The sequence below is a fragment of the Myxocyprinus asiaticus genome, chromosome 39 (genome assembly GCF_019703515.2).
Source record: "Myxocyprinus asiaticus isolate MX2 ecotype Aquarium Trade chromosome 39, UBuf_Myxa_2, whole genome shotgun sequence".
Lineage (NCBI taxonomy): Eukaryota > Metazoa > Chordata > Actinopteri > Cypriniformes > Catostomidae > Myxocyprinus > Myxocyprinus asiaticus.
Window position 1 is genome coordinate 12,090,776 of NC_059382.1, and position 21,250 is coordinate 12,112,025.

General features: G+C 44.9%; 1 protein-coding gene across 9 annotated transcripts in view; it reads left to right on the top strand.

Moving 5' to 3' along the window:
* The window catches only part of LOC127430222 (kinase suppressor of Ras 1-like), a 61,311-nt gene extending 41,011 nt beyond the window's left edge, over nucleotides 1-20,300 (top strand). For 6 of the 9 annotated variants that reach the window (XM_051679827.1, XM_051679828.1, XM_051679832.1 and 3 more), the window contains 10 exons: nucleotides 703-744; nucleotides 2,053-2,095; nucleotides 9,821-9,902; nucleotides 10,181-10,593; nucleotides 11,092-11,182; nucleotides 11,441-11,574; nucleotides 12,315-12,446; nucleotides 16,670-16,811; nucleotides 17,749-17,882; nucleotides 18,657-20,300. In XM_051679827.1, the coding sequence (XP_051535787.1) occupies nucleotides 703-744; nucleotides 2,053-2,095; nucleotides 9,821-9,902; nucleotides 10,181-10,593; nucleotides 11,092-11,182; nucleotides 11,441-11,574; nucleotides 12,315-12,446; nucleotides 16,670-16,811; nucleotides 17,749-17,882; nucleotides 18,657-18,795 (1,352 nt within the window). In that variant the 3' untranslated portion in view covers nucleotides 18,796-20,300. The remainder of the gene's footprint in view (nucleotides 1-702; nucleotides 745-2,052; nucleotides 2,096-9,820; nucleotides 9,903-10,180; nucleotides 10,594-11,091; nucleotides 11,183-11,440; nucleotides 11,575-12,314; nucleotides 12,447-16,669; nucleotides 16,812-17,748; nucleotides 17,883-18,656) is intronic. The other 3 variants (XM_051679829.1, XM_051679830.1, XM_051679831.1) reach the window with 3 other exon arrangements.
* Nucleotides 20,301-21,250: the final 950 nt, after the last annotated feature.

The following is a 21,250-nucleotide window of genomic DNA, read 5'->3' on the forward strand; positions in this document are numbered from 1 at the left end:
ACCACCCCATCTCTAAAACCATTTCAAATTCTACACTACTTAGGTTTCCCATGGTCATGGAAAACCCGGAAATTCAACCAGGGAATTTTAGAATTGTGTTTTACAGGCATGAAAATGCCATGGAAATTAACTAAATCTTAAAAGTCGTGGAAAAGTCATGGAAATTTCTACAGTGAACATACATTTTTCTTGTTATGCTCTGCTCTGAAATAGTTCATCTAAAAATTGCTCTTGGTTAAAGCTTGTGGAGGGTAGAATTTGCTCATTAGCAATAGTGATGTCCGATTTGTCAAATCAGTCTGAATGATTCATAACGAATCAGTCTGAATCGAAAGGATTAAAAAAATAAAAATAAACATGGAATTTCATTAGTAAAAAAGAGTGGGAATCCTGACTACAAAATGTCACACTTTTTAAACATGCTATTCTAGCAATCCTCTGTTGTCTGTCTTAGAATGCTTAGTGTTTTGATGCTCAGCAATGTCCTCCTTGAATAATGTATACTAACCTTTACTGACCATTGTGTGTTGTATGCTAATATCTGTCATTAACACAGCCATAGTGCAGTTTTAAAGCAAAACCTCACCAGAAATCATTTGTTTTACCAAGCTGGTTAAACTAAACCCCTAGGATTGCTTGTTTAACAAGCTCTCTCTCTTTTCTTTGTGTCGTGGACAATTTTCTCTCTGTCCCGCTCATTAGCTGCCTGCTACTTTCAGCATAGACAACAATTTATCTTCCCTGGTGAGTTAACACCCCACATTTACTCTTCAGGTGTGGTGTTTAGATTTCTTGTCGAGTATTGGCTTTTTGAAGCAACTTAGCTGTGCGACTAATCTTGAGTGCTTGATGTATGATTTGAGATCAAGCTGTATTTATACTGTGGTGTGTGCGCCTCCTGGTGGCCATTTGAGGGAATTGCTCTCAATTTTCAGTTGTCTGCACTTCCAGCTCTCTGTATGTCTGCCTCTTTTGTTGTGCCAAGATAATATTTTAAAAGAAAACAAGCACTGATACACCTATTATTCAGATGCATAGTTTTAAAGGTGCACTAAGTAATTTATTGTTTGTTTTACTGACCATTACAACAGTTGTCTTGGAATTTGTACTGATGCCTGTGCTATAACAGCAAGATAGAGTAGTATGTGGTTATTTTGCAACCTGTGTAGCATAAAATATCTTTTCTAGGCCAGTTACTGGAGTCTTCATTTAATGTTAGTTTGAGAACTTTTTTTTATTTAATTATTTTTTACAAATAAATAAATATTAATAATAATAATAATAATAATAACTTGGTGCACCTTTAAATGTAATCTGAATGTTTGACTTTCTTTCTTCTGCAGGACACAAAAGAAGATTTTTAGAAGAATATCTCAGCTCTTTAGGTCCATACAATGCAAGTGAATGGTGACCAAAACTTTGAAGCTCCAAAAAGCAAATAAAGATAGTATAGAATTAATCCAGTGGTTAAATACATGTCTTCTGAAATGATCCAATCAGTTTCAGGTAAGAACAGACCAAAGTATAAATCCTTTTAGACTGCACATTTTGCAATCGCAGTCTCTAGGCACAATCATGGTTTCAAGCTCGATAACACTTCCTACTGCTTGACATATGCACAGAGTGCTAAGAAGTGTAATCAAGCTTGAAATCACTATCATCAAAGGGACCGAATATAGTGAAAAAGGGGTTATATTTTGGTCTTTTCTCACCCAAAACAGATTGGATCACTTCAGAAGACATGGATTAAACCACTGAAGTTGTGTGGATGACTTTTATGATAGCTTTATGTGCTTTTTCGATCTTCAAAGTTTTGGTTACCATTCACTCGTGTTGTATGGACCAACAGAGCTGAGATATTCTTCTAAAAATCTTTGTTTGTGTTCTGCTGAAGAAAGAAAGTCATACACATCCGGAACATCATGAGGGTGAGTAAATGATGAGAGAATTTTTATTTTTTGGGGTGAAATATTCTTTTAAATAGCTAATTAAGCATACACTGCTTTTGTGATCACTAACTGAGGAACTAAGGTATCACTTTTTTTCTGACAGATGTATCTAATTCCATTCATTCAGATGGCCTTTACAGCATGGGGTAAGACAAGACTTTTTGCTGTATTTCAACAGTATTTCTAAAAGTGCTTTGACACAGTGTAACTGAAACACAAATCACATTGGTTTTGGTTCCTTGTAGCACATTGTAATTTCTGTGCATTTTTGAGAACCATAGCAGTGTAGCAACACACTTTTTGTTATTGTTCCATTGTATTGTTTCATCACTTACACTTAGTTCATGCTGAACTTACAGTATGTGACAGTACATACTCCAGTAAAATATCCCAGCGAGTTCACATGCATCATAGAAGCATTCAAATTTTTTGATATAGATCTTATGTAGGACTGATATTGCCATATGTAGTGGCCCCAAAAAGTATTTGGACTCTTTTGGACACTCAAGTCACACTTAAAAATGCAATAGATACATTAGAGACATTTATTTTGTATCTAATGCAATCTAATTGCATTAGATACAAAATATCAAACCAAGTGGCATCTGCAAACAAATTATGCCAGATACTGAATTTTCTCAGAATGAATTTCGGTTTTCTTTTTTTTTCTTCTTCTTTTTTTTTCTTTGCATTTTCCTCCCCTTTTCTCCCTAATTTGGAATGCCCAATTCCCAATGCGCTCTAAGTCCTCGAGGTGGCGTAGTGACTCACCTCAATCCGGGTGGCAGAGGACGTATCTCAGTTGCTTCCACATCTGAGACCGTCAATCCGCGCATCTTATCATGTGGCTTGTTGAGCGCGTTACTGCGGAGACCTAGCGCGTGTGGAGGCTTCACTCTATTCTCCGTGGCATCCAAGCACAACTCACCACGTGCCCCACCGAGAGCAAGAACCACATTATAGTGATCACGAGGAGGTTAACCCAAGGTGACTCTACCCACCCTAGCAACCAGGCCAATTGGTTGCTTAGGAAGCCTGACTGGAGTCACTCAGCACGCCCTGGATTCGAACTTGCGACTCCAGGTGTGGTAGTCAGCGTCTTTACTTGCTGAGCTACCCATACCCATGAATTTCAGTTCCCTATCTGTCACTCACTCGACGTTGGTGTCGATGTAGTGACACTAGGGGTCACTCTTGGGAGCCCGAGACACCTCTGGTCTTTGATAAAAGGCCAATGAAAATTGGCGAGTGGTATTTGCATGCCACTCCCCCGAACATACGGGTATAAAAGGAGCTGGTATGCAACCACTCATTCAGATTTTCTCTTCGGAGCCGAACGGTCATGCTCATTGAGCTGAATACTACTGTTCATTCACCTGCTGGATCTGACGGCGCATTTCAGCGGCTTCTCCCTCCTCTGCACTGGTGCACTGTAGAGAACGCCCCTGGGCGCTTCGGCAGAAAAACTAGAGAGTATATTTTCTGAAAGAGCATTTTTCCCCTCTAAAAGAGTATATATTTCTCTAAAAGAGCACACACACGGAACGTCTTTTTAAAGATGCGTCTTTTTAAAGATGCTTTTCCGATTGTGTGTTATTCCTGGTTGTGCTCGTTATCTCTCGCCTTCTAACGGTCACGATCACTGTCTTTCGTGTCTGGGCACTGCTCACGCGGAGACAGCGTTCGTGGATGGTCACATTCTCATTGCGAGAATTTGTCCATGGCAACGTTGCGGTCGCGGCTCGCCTTCGTAAGGAAGCGAGCCACCCCAGAGGCTCCCGCCTCGGTCCTTTTACCCACGGGTTTGAGGCCAGCGCGGCTAGCACTGGGGGCGATTTGGGGACCCCAATGGGACCGCCTCCGCCGGGTATCCCCCCGCGGAACTCCCATTCCCCAGCACGCTCGTCTGCCCCGATCGGGCTTCCGGGTGAGTCCGCCGGCTCGTCTCAGGGCGAGTTCGACCTCTTATTCGGAGCCCGCGAAAGTGATGAGCTCTCGAGCGCAGCATCGGAGAGCGGGCTCGTCCAGTCGGAAGCCTCGGCTGGGCTCCTCCCTTCGGGGTCGATCGCCCAGTCACAGGCTGACGCGGAGGTGACGACATGCTTTCCCGGACAGCCGCGAGCGTCGGTTAGAGTGGATTTCACCGCTCTTCCCTGAACCCTCGCGGCTCTGTGATTGGTTCCTGGGCTCGCGGCGCCGCTCAAAGCCACGCCCCGCCCCGTTCCTTTCTTCCCGGAAGTGCATGAAGAGCTGACAAGATCGCGGGAGGCACCTTTTACTGCCCGGTCCCGATCTTTTCAGCTTCCCCGCTCTCACTACCCTCGATGGTGGGGCGGCCAAGGGTTATTCGGCAATCCCCCGGTGGATAAAGGCGCTCGCGGTGCACCTATGCCCGCAGAGCGCCGCCACCTGGCGTGGGTGCCCAAAGCCCCCGTCCAAGGCCTGTAGGTTTACGTCGTCTCTGACGGTCAAAGCCTACGGCGCTGCTGGACAAGCCGCCTCCGCCCTGCACGCCATGGCTCTCCTGCAAGTCCGCCAAGGCGCTAAAGGAACTGCACGAGGGTAGTTCCGCCCCGGGATTGATGCAGGAACTGCGCTCGGCGACCGACCTCGCTCTCCGAGCGACGGAGGTCACGGCGCGGTCTCCCGGGCGGACGATGGCCACACTAGTGGTCCAGGAGCGCCACCTTTGGCTCAACCTGGTCGAGATGGGTGAGGCCGACAGGACACGATTCCTTGCTGCCCCCATTTTCCAGGCGGGCCTATTCGGCGACACTGTCGAGGACTTTGCCCAGCAGTTCTCGATGGTAGAGCAGTAGATGGATGTTAGCCGGCTTGTCCTGCCCCGGCGTGGCTCAAGATCCCCCCATCTACTCATCGCCGAGGGCGTCCCCCTGCGGTGACTGCACCGGCTCCGCTGCAGCCCGCCCCTCCGGCCCGGCCCCGGCGTGGAGCCCACCGCAGGAAGCCGACGCCACCCGTCTCACAGCCGGCACCGAAGAACCCACGGAGGTCTTCGAAGCGCCCCTGAGACGGGCGACCCAGGGACAACGAAACCCGCTGCTCTGGAGCTGGTAAGCAGATCTTCTTTTTGTTACCTTTTGCATTTAATTGCGCTGCATGCCCAAGTGGCTGCAGTACTCAAGAGCTCCGCAAGAGTGGTTTCCTTGTTCCCTGGGTCACATATTCGGTGTGTACGGCTGGCATCACGACCACCGTCCACCACTCCATTTGGCAGGTTGGCGCTCCAGCGGCGGTCTCCCGCCCTGAGCGCCCAGCTGTGGCACAAATCCGCCCCCGATGTGACAGTCTCCACGGGTCATGAGGACAGGCCTCTTCCTCCCCCGTCCCAGGCTGTTCCGGGGGTGGTCACAAGGAGCCAGGTAAGTGCTTCGATGTCCTCGGACTCAGCACGGCCACGATGTGGTGTGGCACCTCAAGCTCCGCCCCGCCGCGAGGCCCCACCCGCCGGTACATCCGATGACGTTGTCCCTTTGGTCCCCCTTGCGCGGAACTCGGGTGCATGGCTTGCGCTTTCCAGTCCGTCGCGAGGGCTGGTCCGGACCGTCTGACTCGGCTGCACGATTCACTTCGCTGGGCATCCGCCCAGGTCCAGCGGTGTCCACTTCACCTTGGTGAAAGATGGAAACGCTGCTACCTTGCGCGGAGATCGCTACCCTCCTACGGAAGAACGCGATAGAACCTGTCCCTCCAGCCGAGATGAAGAGGGGGTTTTACAGCCCCTACTTCATTGTACCGGAAAAAAGGCGGTGGGTTGCGGCCAATCTTGGACCTGCGAGTACTGAACCGGGCCTTACACAGACTCCTGTTCAAGATGCTGACGCAAAGACGCATTCTAGCGAGCGTCCGGCATCAAGATTGGTTTGCGGCGGTAGACCCGAAGGATGCGTACTTTCACGTCTCGATCCTTCCTCGACACAGACCCTTCCTGCGGTTTGCGTTCGAGGGTCAGGCGTATCGGTACAAGTCCTCCCTTTCGGCCTGTCCCTGTCTCCTCGCGTCTTTACGAAGATCGCAGAGGCTGCCCTTGCCCCGTTAAGGGAGGTGGGCATTCGCATTCTCAACTATCTCGACGACTGGCTAATCCTAGCTCACTCTCGAGGCGGGTTATGCGCACACAGGGACCTGGGGCTCTCACACCTCAGCCGACTAGGGCTTCGGGTCAGCTGGGAAAAGAGCAAGCTTCTCCCGGTTCAGAGCATCTCTTTTCTCAGTTTGGAGTTGGACTCAGTCTCCTTGACGGCACACCTTACGAACGAGCGCGCCCAGTCGGTGCTGGCCTGTTTGAAGGCGTTCAAACAGAAAACAGCGGTTCCACTGAAACATTTTCAGAGGCTCCTGGGGCATATGGCGTCCTCGGCGGTGGCCACCCCGCTCGGGTTGATGCATATGAGGCCGCTTCAGCACTGGCTCCAGACTCGAGTCCCGAGACGGGCATGGCGCCACGGGACACACCGCGTGGCCATTACGTCGGTCTGTCACCGTCTTTTCAGCCCTTGGACCGACCTCTCGTTTCCACGAGCAGGTGTTCCGCTAGAACTGGTCTCCAGGCGCGTCGTGGTCACGACAGACGCCTCCAAAATGGGCTGGGGCGCTGTTGGCAACGGGCACGCAGCTGCCGGCCTCTAGACGGGTCCGCAGCTGCGTTGGCACATCAACTGCCTCGAGTTACTGGCAATTCTGCTCGCCCTGCGGAGGTTCCGGCCGTTGATCAAGGGCAAGCACGTGCTAGTTCGGACAGACAGCACGGCAGCGGTAGCATATGTCAACCGCCAAGGCGGTCTGCGCTCCCGCTGTATGTCAAAACTCGCCCGCCGTCTCCTCCAACGGAGTTAGCAGCACCAAGTCGCTGCAAGCCACTCACATCCCGGGCAACCTCAACACTTCGGCGGACGCGCCGTAACAACAGGTTACCCTCAGGGGAGAGTGGAGACTCCACCTTCAGGTGGTCCAGCTGATTTGGAGTCGATTCAGTCAGGCACAGGTGCACCTGTTCGCCTCCCAAGAATCCTCCCACTGCCCTCTCTGGTACGCCCTCACCGAGGCCTTCCTCGGCATAGACGCGCTGGCACACAGCTGGTCCCCTGGCATTCGCAAATATGCGTTTTCCCCAGTGAGCCTGCTCGCACAGACCCTGTGCAAGGTCAGGGAGGACGAGGAGAAGGTCGTCCTGGTAAGCACCCTACTGGCCCGCCCAGACGTGGTGCTCGGACCTCACGCTCCTCGTGACAGCTCCCCCGGGCAAATTCCCCTGAGAAAGGCCCTTCTTTCTCAGGGAAGGGGCACCATCCGGCACCCGCGCCCAGACCTCTGGAATCTCCATGTCTGGCCCCTGGACGGGACGCGGAAGACCTAAGCTGTCTCCCACCTGCGTTGGTAGACACATTCACTCAGGCTAGGGCTCCCTCTACGAGGCGCCTGTATGCCTTTAAGTGGTGTCTGTTCGCTAAGTGGTGTTCTTCCCATCAGGAAGACCCCCAGAGGTGCGCAGTCAGATCAGTGCTTTCCTTCCTGCAAGAGAGGTTGGAAGGGAGGCTGTCCCCTTCCACCTTGAAGGTGTACGTTGCTGCCATAGCAGCACACCATGACGCAGTCGACGGTGAGTCCTTAGGGAAGCATGATCTGATCATCAGGTTCCTAAGAGGCGCCAGGAGGCTGAATCCCTCCAGGCCACGCCTTGTTCCCTCATCGGACCTCTGTAGTTTTTCAGGGTCTACAGAGAGCCCCCTTTGAGTTTTGCAGTCAGCCGGGCTTAAGGCACTCTCCTTGAAGACTGCCCTCCTGACTGCGCTCACTTCCATCAAGAGGGTAGGTGACCTGCAAGCGTTCTCTGTCAGCGAAACGTGCCTGGAGTTCGGTCCGGGCTATTCTCACGTGATCCTGAGACCCCCGACCGGGCTATGTGCCCAAGGTTCCCACCACTCCTTTTAGAGACCAGGTGGTGAACCTGCAAGCGCTGCCCCAGGAGGAGGCAGACCCAGCCCTGGCGTTGCTGTGTCCGGTGCGTGCTTTGCGCATCTATTTGGATCGCACGCAGAGCTTTAGACTCTCTGAGCAGCTCTTTGTCTGCTTCGGTGCACAGCGGAAAGGAAGCGCTGTCTCCAAGCAGAGGATCGCCCACTGGCTCATTGACGCCATAACTATGGCATGTCTCGCCCAAAACATGCCGCCCCCGGTAGGGCTACGAGCCCATTCTACTCGTGGTGTAGCGGCTTCTTGGGCCCTGGCCAGAGGTGCCTCTCTAACAGACATTGCAGAGCAGCGGGCTGGGCAACACCCAACACCTTTGCAAGGTTCTACAACCTCCGGGTGGAACCGGTTTCGTCCCAGGTAGTGGCACGCAACACAAGCGGATAAGCCCGGGATAGCCGGCCGGGTGTATCGCTTGCACATAGCGCCTTCCACCTCCTTTTGAGCTGAAGACGTGCGCTGTTAATTCCCAGTAGTGTTCACAAAGGTTGTTCCCTGGTTGACTTCCTCCGAGCCCTGTGGCAGTCGAGTTTTCGGAGAGACTCGCTGCCGGCCCAGTACACGCGCTAACTAAGAGCCCGGTTCTGGGGTAGGTGCTCCGCATGTGGCGGTTCCCTGTAAGGCTAACCCCATGCGATCTATATCTTCCGCTAGTTCGTTTCCCTACTGGCAAACTGCGTCTTCCTTGGGCAGAGCCCCTCAGTCTCCATGTTGTAGTAACTCCTCCCCCATTGGGTAGGATCTACCTTGAAGGCTCTCCACATGGTTGGAAAGACCATGTGATGTATTCTTCCACTTAAATATCCCCCCTCTCTTGGGGCGAGGTGTGGTCTCCGCGGTGTCCTCCCCTTGGGAGGGACACCCCCCGACTAGACCTGGCGGCCCAGTCAGATAATCCCCCTTCTTTTTTAGGGAGTGGAAAAAGAGAAGGGGAAAGAGGCCATGACTGGGTTAAGCCTGTCTCTATCTCTGGGTAGTCGACTTGTCCCCAAAAAGGGCCGTTCGACACTCATAACTGTGTTGGGGGAGGTTACGTGTCGACCTGGTGTGCTGGCTATGAGGCACACAGCAAGTCTGCCCACCACACACCGCCAGTTCACGTAACACAGTTCAGCCTTGTGGCGTTTTGTATAGGGACCCCTAGTGTCACTACATCGACACCAACGTCGAGTGAGTGACAGATAGGGAACGTCATGGTTACTGGTGTAACCTCCGTTCCCTGATGGAGGGAACGAGACGTTGGTCCCTCCTGCCACAACGCTGAACTACCCGCTGAAATGGCCGGACCTTATATCGGCTCCTCAGCGTAAAACCTGAATGAGTGGTTGCATACCAGCTCCTTTTATACCCGTATGTTCGGGGGAGTGGCATGCAAATACCACTCGCCAATTTTCATTGGCCTTTTATCAAAGACCAGAGGTGTCTCGGGCTCCCAAGAGTGACCCCTAGTGTCACTACATCGACACCAACGTCTCGTTCCCTCCATCAGGGAACGGAGGTTACACCAGTAACCATGACGTTTTCTGATGTAGCCATTTTTGCTGGTACTTTGGACCAACCGGTCCTAAGTTCATTTTTAGTGGTTGCATGAAGTCAGTTCCCCTCAAGTTCATCATATTATATGGACGTGTTCCACAAAGTTTGACAACCCGAAAGTGTCCAAATACTTTTTGACTTAATTTTTAACAATATATCTACTGGTTTTAATTTGAAACCTAATAAACTTATTGTTGCAACATGTTTAGCTTGAAAGGTGTGTTTGCACTATATACCTTTTATCATAAATTCCACTTTTGATATGTAATGTAATCTAAGTGTGGCTTAAGTACTTTTTGGCAGCACTGTAGATAATTGGATTAGTAAACAATAACTGTGTATAGTGTCTCCTCTTTCCTATTTAGAGAAACAGACCACGTGGATGGTAACATCACTCAGCAGTCAGCAAGCCAAAAGGAAGCTGTGGTGAGTGCTGCAAGACACATGTTCCTCCAACTAAGCTATCAGGAACTGAAAGTTGCTTACAAGAATTACTTTGTTGGTACAATTACCAGTTTACAGTAAAGGTCACTTTATTTTGGTATATACCCTTTTTAATTGAATAACATATCTGCATTTTGAATCATGTGTTGACAAAACATAATCAACATTCTTTAAATATGCAAACATCAATGATGATTAAAAATGTAAATTTAAAAGGGGATAACAACAGGCTAAGTATGTTTATTATATTCATCTTTGAGAATGAAGATTGTGAAGAAGAGCAGCAGGGGGAAGAGGACGATCAGGATCAGGGAGGATCGGGCAATGAAAGTGAAGGGGATGAACTGGATGACCTGCCCAGCTGCAGGGGCTACTGGAAGGACCACATCAGCCGTAAGGCCAGTCAGACCAGTGTTTACCTGCAAGAGTGGGATGTTCCCTTCGAGCAACTGGAGCTCGGAGAGTTGATCGGTAAAGGCCGATGGGGGAAGGTGTACAGGGGCCGCTGGCACGGAGAGGTCGCCGTTCGCATGTTAGAGATTGATGGAAACAACCAGGAGCATCTGAAGCTGTTCAAAAAGGAGGTGATGAACTACCGGCAAACGCGACATGAGAATGTGGTTCTGTTTATGGGGGCCTGCATGAACCCACCCCATCTGGCCATCATCACCAGGTTAACCTCTCTTAGTATTAATATTAGTAATTTTAAAGACCCCATAAAATTAAACTTGGAATTGTGTGGCTTTTTGTCTTTGTCTATTAGCTTCAAAAACATATATACTGTATGTTAGTGTACTTCTAAAGGTTGAAAAAATAAATCTATACGCATTTAAAAATGGACCCAAAATATTGACGGCTCATTCTGCACTACACAGATTTTTGTCCAATCAAATGCTCTCTAGAATGAGAATATATAACAGCACTTGCAATTGAGTAGCAAGTAGCAAACGTGCAGGAAATACGTCAACACAGAAGAGAAAACTGCACACATGAAGCGAATTAATGGGATCTTGAAATGAACAGATGTATATTTTTTAAAATGTGTTTTTAATGTGTAAAACTCAAGTCAGGTTGAATTTAATTTAGCTAATGTGAAAGGTTATAAGAGCATTTTTGTGTCTTAAACTGGGTTTTGATTGTGTTTCAGTGTATTTGTGTTGTCCTTTCACAGCTTCTGTAAGGGACGGACACTGTACTCTGTTGTCAGAGACTCTAAACTTGATATCAACAAGATAAGACAAATCGCTCAGGAAATCGTAAAGGTATGTGGCATATCGGATTCTTAACACAGCCAGCAACAGCGTCAATCTTTCATCAAAATGTAACTTGCTCCGCCTCTGAAACATCTTTACTTTTTAGCTGATGTTACCAAGCCTATTTATTTTTCAACCCCCTCCTTCCAACCACTTTTTCACAAACCAATCAATTCCTAATGGATAAAAATCAAGTCCTGCTCTACATGCGAGCACTGTTTCTTGTTGACTTTATCTTTTTTCTTTTTTTTCTTCTCTTTTTTACAGGGTATGGGCTACCTCCATGCAAAGGGAATTGTGCACAAGGATTTGAAGTCCAAGAATGTGTTTTATGATTCAAACAAAGTAGTCATAACAGATTTTGGCCTGTTTGGGATGTCTGGAGTCGTGCAAGAGGACAGGTAGGGCACATGTATTTTTTATTTTTTTTTCTCCCCAATTTGGAATGCCCAATTCCCAGTGCGCTCTAAGTCCTCATGGTGGCATGGTGACTCGCCTCAATCTGGGTGGCGGAGGACGAATCTGCATCTGAGATATCAATCCGCGCAACTTATCACGTGGCTTGTTGAGCGCGTTACCACGGAGATGTAGCACACGTGGAGGCTTCACGCTATTCTCCGTGGGATCCACGCACAACTCACCACGTGCCCCACCGACAGTGAGAACCACATTATAGCGACCACGAGGAGCATACCCCATGTGACCCTACCCTCCCTAGCAACCGGGCCAATTTGGTTGCTTAGGAGACTTGGCTGGAGTCACTCAGCACGCCCTGGATTCAAACTTGCGACTCCAGGGGTGGTAGTCAGCGTCTTTACTTGCTGAGCTACCCATACCCACAGGGCACATGTATTTATGTATTGCAGTAGTAATTCTGTCATCATTACTCACCCTCATGTTCTTATTTTTTGTGGAACACAAAAGGAGAGTCTCCGTCACCATTCACTTTGATTGCATCTTTTTTTCCATACAATGAAAGTGAATGGTGACTGATGCTGTCATTCTGCTTTACATTTACGTTTGTGTTCCATGGACGAAGGTAAAAATTCATAGGGTTCAGAACAACATGAGGGTTAGTCATTTTCTTTTTTGGATTAATTATTTCTTTAAGAGCCTTATTAACATATGTGTTTATGTGTAGGCGGGAAAATGAACTGAAGCTGCCACGTGGATGGATCTATTACCTGGCTCCTGAGATCGTGCAGAAGATGGGACCAGGAAACCAGGAAGACTGTTTGCCCTTTTCAAATGCTGCTGACGTTTATGCTTTTGGGTAAAAACCACAGCTCTATTTTCCCAAGCACTTCTAACACAAATAATGGTTTGGGTGTCAGTGGCAGTGTCCCAAATGACATACTATGCACTGTGCATGTAAACTATGCACTATGCACTCAGCCATGTAGTATATTAAGTTTAAAAGTGTTATATCGTTTTTTTTTAAAAAATGTGGTATATCGTTAAAAAAAAAAAAAAAATATCATCATGATGGCGCCGTGGATAGCTGCCTCAGTGTGGAGCTCCTCAGTTTGTTTGTCTTGTGTTTAGTCATCTTTTTCCAGTCAGTTTTAACAGAGACGAACTGCTGAACATTCAACAGCATGTACCAGACAATCTTTTCCCGGTTTTTGAATATTCAGACGTTTTGCTAGACATTTTAGTTGGAGGCGTGGCTTTGTTGTTCAGGAGACGCAGACGAGGGAGACGAGCCGGTGCGCTGGTCAAACTCCGTCGGCGCAGATTTCGAACAGCGCTGCCGAGTATTCACTTAGCGAATCTCCGCTCTCTTCCTAACAAAATGGACGAACTACATCTCCTCACCCGCACAAACAAGGACTTTTCAAACAAGGAGTGAAGCCATTCCGGACAGCGCGTTACATCTGCCGGGCTTCCAGCTGTTCAGAGCGGATCGCATCACGGAGTTAACGGGGAAAACGAGAGGCGGTGGAACATGCTTTTATATCAATGAAAGTTGGTGTACAGATGTAACAACGTTAAAGAGGATGTGCTGTCCTAATTTGGAAGCGCTCTTTATTAACTGTAAGCCTTTCTACTCGCCGCGGGAATTTTCCTCGTTTATTGTGGTGAGTGTGTATATTGCACCAAATGCGTGTTTGAACACAGCGCTGCAACAGCTGGCTGATCAAATCACAGACACGGAAAAACAATACCCAGACTCTGTTATTATTATTCTTGGGGATTTTAACAAAGCAAATCTCACATGTGAACTGCCCAAATACAGACAGCACATCACATGCCCCACCAGAGACAGGAACATACTGGATCATTGTTACACAACAATAAAGGATGCATATCGCTCTGTCCCTAGAGCAGCTTTGGGACTCTCTGATCATTGTCTGGTTCATCTTCTTCCAACCTACAGGCAGAAATTAAAATCAACCAAGCCAGTAGTAAGGACTATAAAGAGATGGACCAATGAAGCAGAGTGGGAACTACAAGCCTGCTTCGATTGCACGGATTGGAGTGTTTTTGAGGCTGCAGCCACAGACCTGGACGAGCTCACAGATACTGTTACATCATATATCAGTTTCTGTGAAGATATGTGCATTCCTACTAGGACTTATTTAAAGTTGAAGAATGACAAACTGTAGTTTACAGCAGAGCTCAGGCAGCTTCTTCAGGCCAAAGATGATGCTTACAGGGGTGGGGATAAAGGCCAGGAATACACTGAACAGGGAAACCAGATTGGCTAAAAGGAGATACTCTGAGGAGCTGAAAAACAAGTTTTCAGCTAACGACCCTGCATCAGTGTGGAGTGGCATGAAACAACTCACAAATTACAGGATTCCTACCCCCAACCCTGTAGGGAACCAACCTGAATGTGTTCTACTGCAGATTTGAAAGGCCCAATCTCACACCCCACACCGACTCTGACCTTCACTTCACACAAACACCAACACCTCCTGCAACCCCCCTCCTCCCACCTCCTGCTACTCAACCTGTACTTAAGATCTGTGAAGATGATGTGAGCCACGTCTTTCGGAAACAAAAGATGAGGAAGTCTTCAGGCCCAGATGGCGTCTCACCAGCGTGTCTTCGATCCGGTGCTAACCAGCTGGCCCCCATCTTCACACAGATCTTCAATAGATCACTGGAGCAGTGTGAAGTTCCCATGCTGCTTCAAATGCTCAATCATTATTCCTGTCCCAAAGAAACCAAAAATCACAGGACTTAATGACTACAGACCTGTCGCCCTGACGTCTGTTGTCATGAAATCATTTGAGAGACTGGTGTTGGCCCACCTGAAGAACATCACTGGACCCTTTCTAAATCCGCTTCAATTTGCTTATTGAGCAAACAGGTCTGTGGATGATGCAGTCAACATAGGATTGCATCATATCCTGCAACATCTGGACAGACCAGGGACATATGCAGGATCCTTTTTGTGGACTTCATTCAGCTTTCAACACCATCATCCCAGCTATACTCCAGAATAAATTATATCAACTCTCTGTTCCCATGTCTATCTGTCAGTGGATTACCAGCTTTCTGACGGACAGGCAGCAGCCTGTGAGACAGAGGAAACTCACTTCTAGCACCTGTACAACCAGCACTGGTGCCCCCCAGGGATGTGTGCTCTCCCCACTACTCTTCTCCCTCTACACCAATGACTGCATCGCCAAGGACCCCTCTGTCAAGATCCTGAAGTTTGCTGACGACACCACTGTCATTGGCCTCATCCGAGATGACGATGAGTCTGGCTGTCTGGTGCAGTCAAAACAACCTTGAGCTGAACACGCTCAAAATGGTGGAGATCATTGTGGACTTTAGGAGAAACACCCCAACACTGACCCCCCTCACCATTCTAAACAGCACTGTGGCAGCAGTGGAGTCATTCAGGTTCCAGGGCACTACCATCTCACAGGACCTGAAGTGGGAGACCCACATTGACTCCATTGTGAAAAAGGCCCAGCAGAGGTTGTACTTCCTTCGCCAGCTGAGGAAATTCAACCTGCCACAGGCGCTGCTGATACAGTTTTACTCAGCAGTCACTGAGTCTGTCCTCTGCACTTCAATAACTGTCTGGTTTGGTTCAGCTATGGAATCAGACATCAGAAGACTACAAAGGACAGTTCGGACTGCTGAGAGGATTATTGTTGCCCCCTGCCCCCCCTTCAAGAACTATACACTTCCAGAGTGAGGAAAAATGCTGGAAAAATCACTCTGGACCCCACTCACCCTGCCCACTACCTTTTTGAACTGTTGCCTTCTGGCCGACGCTTCAGAGCTCTGAGCACCAGAACCATCAGGCACAGGAACAGTTTTTTTCCCTCAGGCTATCCATCTCATGAACAGATAAATTGCCCCATTGAGCAATAACTATGTGCAATACACAGTTTAGTGTTTTTTATATTTATCCAACACATCCAGCCTCTTCTGCCATTTCATTCCTCTGGAAAAAAAACAAAAAACATTTGCACTGTACATAACAGATTTGTATTTGCACTGTACATAACAGATTGCATTAGATTTGCACTACCCATGTGTATGTGTGTATGTATGTACGTGTGTGTCTGAACGTATGTGTATAATTAGTTTTATTTTTTATTTTTTATTATTATATATGTCTTGCTGCTGTTTTTGTATTTTTGTACACTGGCAGCTCCTGTCACCAAGACAAATTCCTTGTATGTGTAAGCATACTTGGCAATAAAGCTGATTCTGATTCTGATTCTGAAATGGAACATTAAAAACAATTTTTACTTCACAGAAGCTTTCACCATTTTTTAGCTGGCGGAAGTGACGTTTAACATGCATGCAATATTTATGCTGGCTTTAGCGCATTAGACAAACTTGTATGTCAAGTAATGTACATATTCACTCAGTGTGGAGTGATGGTAAAGCAGTCAACTTACAGTTGTGTGGTGCTGTCATCACAGATGTTTCGCTAGTTGCCACATTCACAATTATGAGTGCATGAATTGTCCAACATTCCAGTCTCTGTTTTTTCGGTTGAAGAAGTACATTATCCGGGTACTTGTAGTCAAGGGCGTAGCCAGGAAATTACTTTTGGGTCGGCCTCAATAAAAATGGATGGGCCAAATTTTCACACAAATTTTCCTTAGCAACAGAAAGGCAGTTCTTTCACACTTTCAGAAAGCAGAATTTACGCATTTTTAAAACTGTTTTATAAATGCATATTTGAAGTAAAAAAATAATCTCTAATATTCTGGGTGGGCCTGGGCCTAATGCCCACCCTTGGCTGCACCACTGCTTGTAGTAATCTTCTTATGTTGCATTTTAGCTGTACTACTTGCACTGCGTACTCTGCAAAACAACATAGAATAGTGTAGAAGTGTGCAATTTACGACGCATCTTGAGTTTATTTTCTGCTTCCTCTTTGAATTCATTTTCAAAAGATATTGTAAATGTAACTGAAAGCCTTTATCCCCAATTGTATAATTTCAAAATTCAAATTACAGTATTTTCCAAGCCGTTGCTTGGATGATCAGTTGACTTTGTTTGTTTTTGTCTCAGCACCATCTGGTATGAACTCCAGGCCAAAAACTGGCCCATCACCAACCAACCAGCTGAAGCTTTGATCTGGCTGGTGGGGAGTGGAGAAGGCATAAGAAGGTTACTGGCCCAGAAGGGTACTAGCCTGGGCAAGGAGGTTACGGTAAGTCCAGCGCAGATACTGTGGGGCAGCTCACCAGTGGACTTTGTTGACCTAGGGGTTAAAACCAATATACAAGAGTTTCTGTCCAATTATGATTTATGGCTGCTGTTGCTAATTCTATGTTGTCAATCATTCCTAACTAAAACACACTGCCAGTGATTATATTATTACATATGAACGATCTTGATAGAACTATATTGTATTAAATTGGAAATTGTGGGAAAACCAATTCTTTCCCTTCAGTGCAAAGTAGTGTCTCTACTACAACATTTTTTAGGATTGCGACAATAGTTTTGCTGTTTTGAAAATAGGATAGCTTTTCCCGTAACAGAGTAGTGGTATAATATAACAAAATACCATAATGCACTTTTTTGTCCCATTGTATTGCTCTTGCAACTTTACAGCCTATTGATTTGATGCAATATGAAATGCGTTTTCCCAGAATGTATTTCTTGTATGTAGCACTGAGAAGTCTGATTCAGTTTAATGAATTGGTTCTTTTGGCTGATTCATGTAAAATGATAAAAAATAAAAAATAAACAAAAACGTTTCACCAACTGCAATATTTTACGTCTTCTGTTTTGTGGCAGAATATTTTGTTAAATGCTGCTTCTAGTCACTATGTCTTTGGTATAAAAGTATCTGTTTATTTTTATGTTTAATACTGTCGTCCTTAATACTTATGACCCTTAATATTGATTCTATTAGATTGTATTATCTGATATATATATATATATATATATATATATATATATATATATATATATATATATATATATATAAAAAGGTTTCATTACATAGCTTCAGTGTAGTTAGCCACTCTTTGTTTGTAGCTTTTAGTATAGCTAACCGCTTTTTTAAAATAAACGATTTACTGCGGTTAATAATATATATATATGGTCTTATGGTCTAATGTGATCAATGTACTACTCTGTAGGAGATCCTGACAGCCTGCTGGTCGTTTGAGGCGGTAGACCGGCCTACATTTACTCTCCTATCAGACCTACTAGAGAGGCTGCCCAAACTTAACCGCAGGCTCTCGCACCCTGGACACTTCTGGAAGTCTGAGGAGTATGTATCCTAGGCTTGAATGCTGGCATGCTTCAGACTTGATACACCTTTTCCCCACTGGGCTAGAGAGTGAACTCCACTAACTGATCGCTTGGTTTGAGCCAACATTTGCAATTGTTTTTATTTTTTATTCTGAGCCTTTTTTTTTTTAACCAACTTAATTTCAGAACGTGTTTCGTAAGGATGCTGTGCATGGAATCAGCAGGATGTGTGCTGCTCATTTATAATCAAACACAATATAGTCTATTTTATTGAGAGCGTACTTGACTAAGCTGGAAAGTATGTATGAAAGAGTGTGTGTATGTTTGTGCTACAAAAAGTGCAAATATGTGTAATGCTCTACCATTAGAGAATTGTCTTTTATTATTCACCATATAACAATTCAAGGATTAGGTTGTGTTCTGAAAATGAGTGGTTTGGAGGGAAGGTGCCTCTTATAACCTATAACATTTTGAGGAGGTTCATATACCCCAGTATCTGGCCTGTGGTCAGTTATGCACCTTTATAATACATAGTTAATATATGACACAATCCTTTATAGAAAATAAAATCATAATGTCTCTGTGTTTTGTCTCTGTTATTTTTCCTGTGGCTCACTCATCATACTGGGAATGGTTCAAACCTGTGACTTTTCCTGTCCCTGCTTTGATGCCACGACTTCCGTTTTCTTCATACTGTACCAAACCCTTCCACATCTTCAATGCTCTCCATTTGTTTTTCTCTCATTCATACTGTGCTTCCTCTCTTCTGTTTGCCGATTGGCTGGATGTTTAGTGCATGGCATCACCACTGTCTGCGTGAGCACTGTAGCCAAGGCCTCGGTTCTCGCTGTCCCTACATGTACAAAAACGATGGTTTGAGCACAGCTGCCACTGACAATAGCCTGGCCGCTTCATTCAAAGAAAACAACTGAATCTAGTTTAATTCAGATGTGTTCATTTTATTCAACAATTCCTTCACTGCAAAAAGTATTTACTTAATCTGTATTTTTGTCTTTTTTTCCAATAAAAATACCTCAACATCCTTAAAACATGATCCGTTTACTACAGAAGCAAAACCGTATAAGAAAATAAGACTTGTTTTCAGAGAATATACCTTGAAAAGAAGTTTATTTTTCTTGCCCCATTGGCAAATTTTCTTCTTTAAAGCATAAATGTCACTAAATTTAATTAGATTTATGCTTAAAACAAGAAGAAGAAGAGAGAAAACTATATGCTAATGAGGTACTAAAAATAAACAATTCAAGATATGTTCTCTGAACCGGTAAATGTATCTTGTTTTAAGGATGTTTAGATATTTTTACTGGAAAACAAGACAAAATACTGATCTTTTTTTACGGTTTTTATTTGTATTCCTTATTTGTTTTTTAATCAGAGATTTTGATAAAGACATTGTCTTACTGACCATTGCAATGTTCACGTTGATGTTGTTTTTTTTTTAGCACAACCTGGAAATTGACAAAACTAATGGTAGTTCAATCTTTAGCATCTCTAAGCCTTTTAAACTTTGGTCTGTATGCACCTATTGACTTATACCTAAAGGTTTTAAAGTAATTCTTGCTAAACTTGAGTTTGTGAGTTAAAAACATGCTGTCAACTACTGGATAGGGTTTCAGCACTTTAATTCAGTTTGCAGACATGGTGGCATTGTTTCATATTTCCATTTTGTGTGCTGTGTCAATGGAATGTGATCTCCCTTCCTGTCTGCTTAAGTCAGAGAGATAAGAACTGATATTGTTGCGATCCACAAAGGATTGTACCCTACAGTACTTTCACAAGTATGAACAAAATGACCCTTTATTTTAACATATGTGAAGTCTACTTTGAGTGGTAATTTCTTTCTAATCTAGCCATACTCCAGATATTGAACTCACATTTTTGTCCTGAAACAGGACTGGTAAAAATAAAGTTGTTTGTAAGAGCAGAAGGAGTGAAAAATGTTTTTTGACCTAGCAGGACAATGTTCAGGAACGTTCGATGTGTAATACCTCTCTTTTGAGTTTGTGTGTGTGTGTATGCTGGTGTATGTTTGTCAGAGTGAGTGTGTGAGTGTTTGCATGTAAAGTTTTGGGTGATTTATTTTATATTGAACAATGAGAGGACTTTTGTTAAAGATTGCAGTGACTCTTCCCACTACAACAGACAAGTTAAAGGAATTTTGAATAGAGACCTGTTTATTTATTGTACAGCTAAAATGTCATATATTATTTGTACAAAATTGTATGTTTTTGTCACAGTATTTTGAAAAGGTACTTTACTCCTGTTGTACAGCTTTTTATATAAAAACATAAAATGTACATTTGTAGAATGAGATTGTTGTTTTAATGTTATGTATGCATTCATATTTTTGTAAAGCTTATGGCCGCTTGTCTGTAAATGTTATTTTAACTCTAAAAAAGTAATAAACAAATCAAAGATTTTCCTTTTTTACCTTCAAGGAATGTGAGAGAATGGGACAGAGCAATATTACATAATGTATTGCATAAGTGGGTGTGGGGGTGATAACTAATGCCTTTAGCGCTATCTTTTCATACTTACCCTTAAGAACTCTGTATGCTCAAGAGATTTCATACTGTTGTATTCTTCACTTAGTAGTTAGAATTTCCTGATATAAAACAAAATGTTGTTATTGGGTGCAACACTGAACTTTAGACATATGGAAATGATCAAATAATAATAATAATAATTAAAAAAAATCCTTTGAGAAACCCAAGACCTATGGGCCTTCTTTAAACAGACTGCATTTTCTTTCTCTCTTGGGTTGCTTCTTATGTAGGAAAGCGGGTTTTGTGTGTATGGTAACATTTTGCTAATCCTTTACCTTTTCTGTGAGACATAAACCAAAATCAATGCACTATGGTTATGTGCAAAAATACATGCCAGGGGCTAAAAGGTGAGTAAAAACCTTTTGTGTGCATTAGATAATTCCATAAACTATCAGAAAAATGTTTTTAATACTATAACAAATGTTCAATTATTTTCTTTGTACTGGATATTTCGTACTGTTCAGATCTCTCTGTACATGATGCAATGCATGAGGTCTACACTACAAGGTCATTCATTCCATATCTGTTTTTATTCTGATAGCTAGATTTTGAGGTTAGTTCTGAGGTTAGACTTCTTTGCTATAGCAGTAAAGTGAATAGGCATAGATGGAAGACCATTATCTAGAGTCCACTACAGCAGGCTGGCTTCCTTTTCTAAACATGTTGAACAAAAACACACACAAAAACATGAATAAACCTGTATTGGAATCCTCTCATCAGAGATATGTGAATGATACAGAAGGATATCATATATTGCACTTAGTAGGTCTACCACGTTTCCAAAAATATTTGTTTCTAGTTACTTGTAAGAGTTTAATTAATA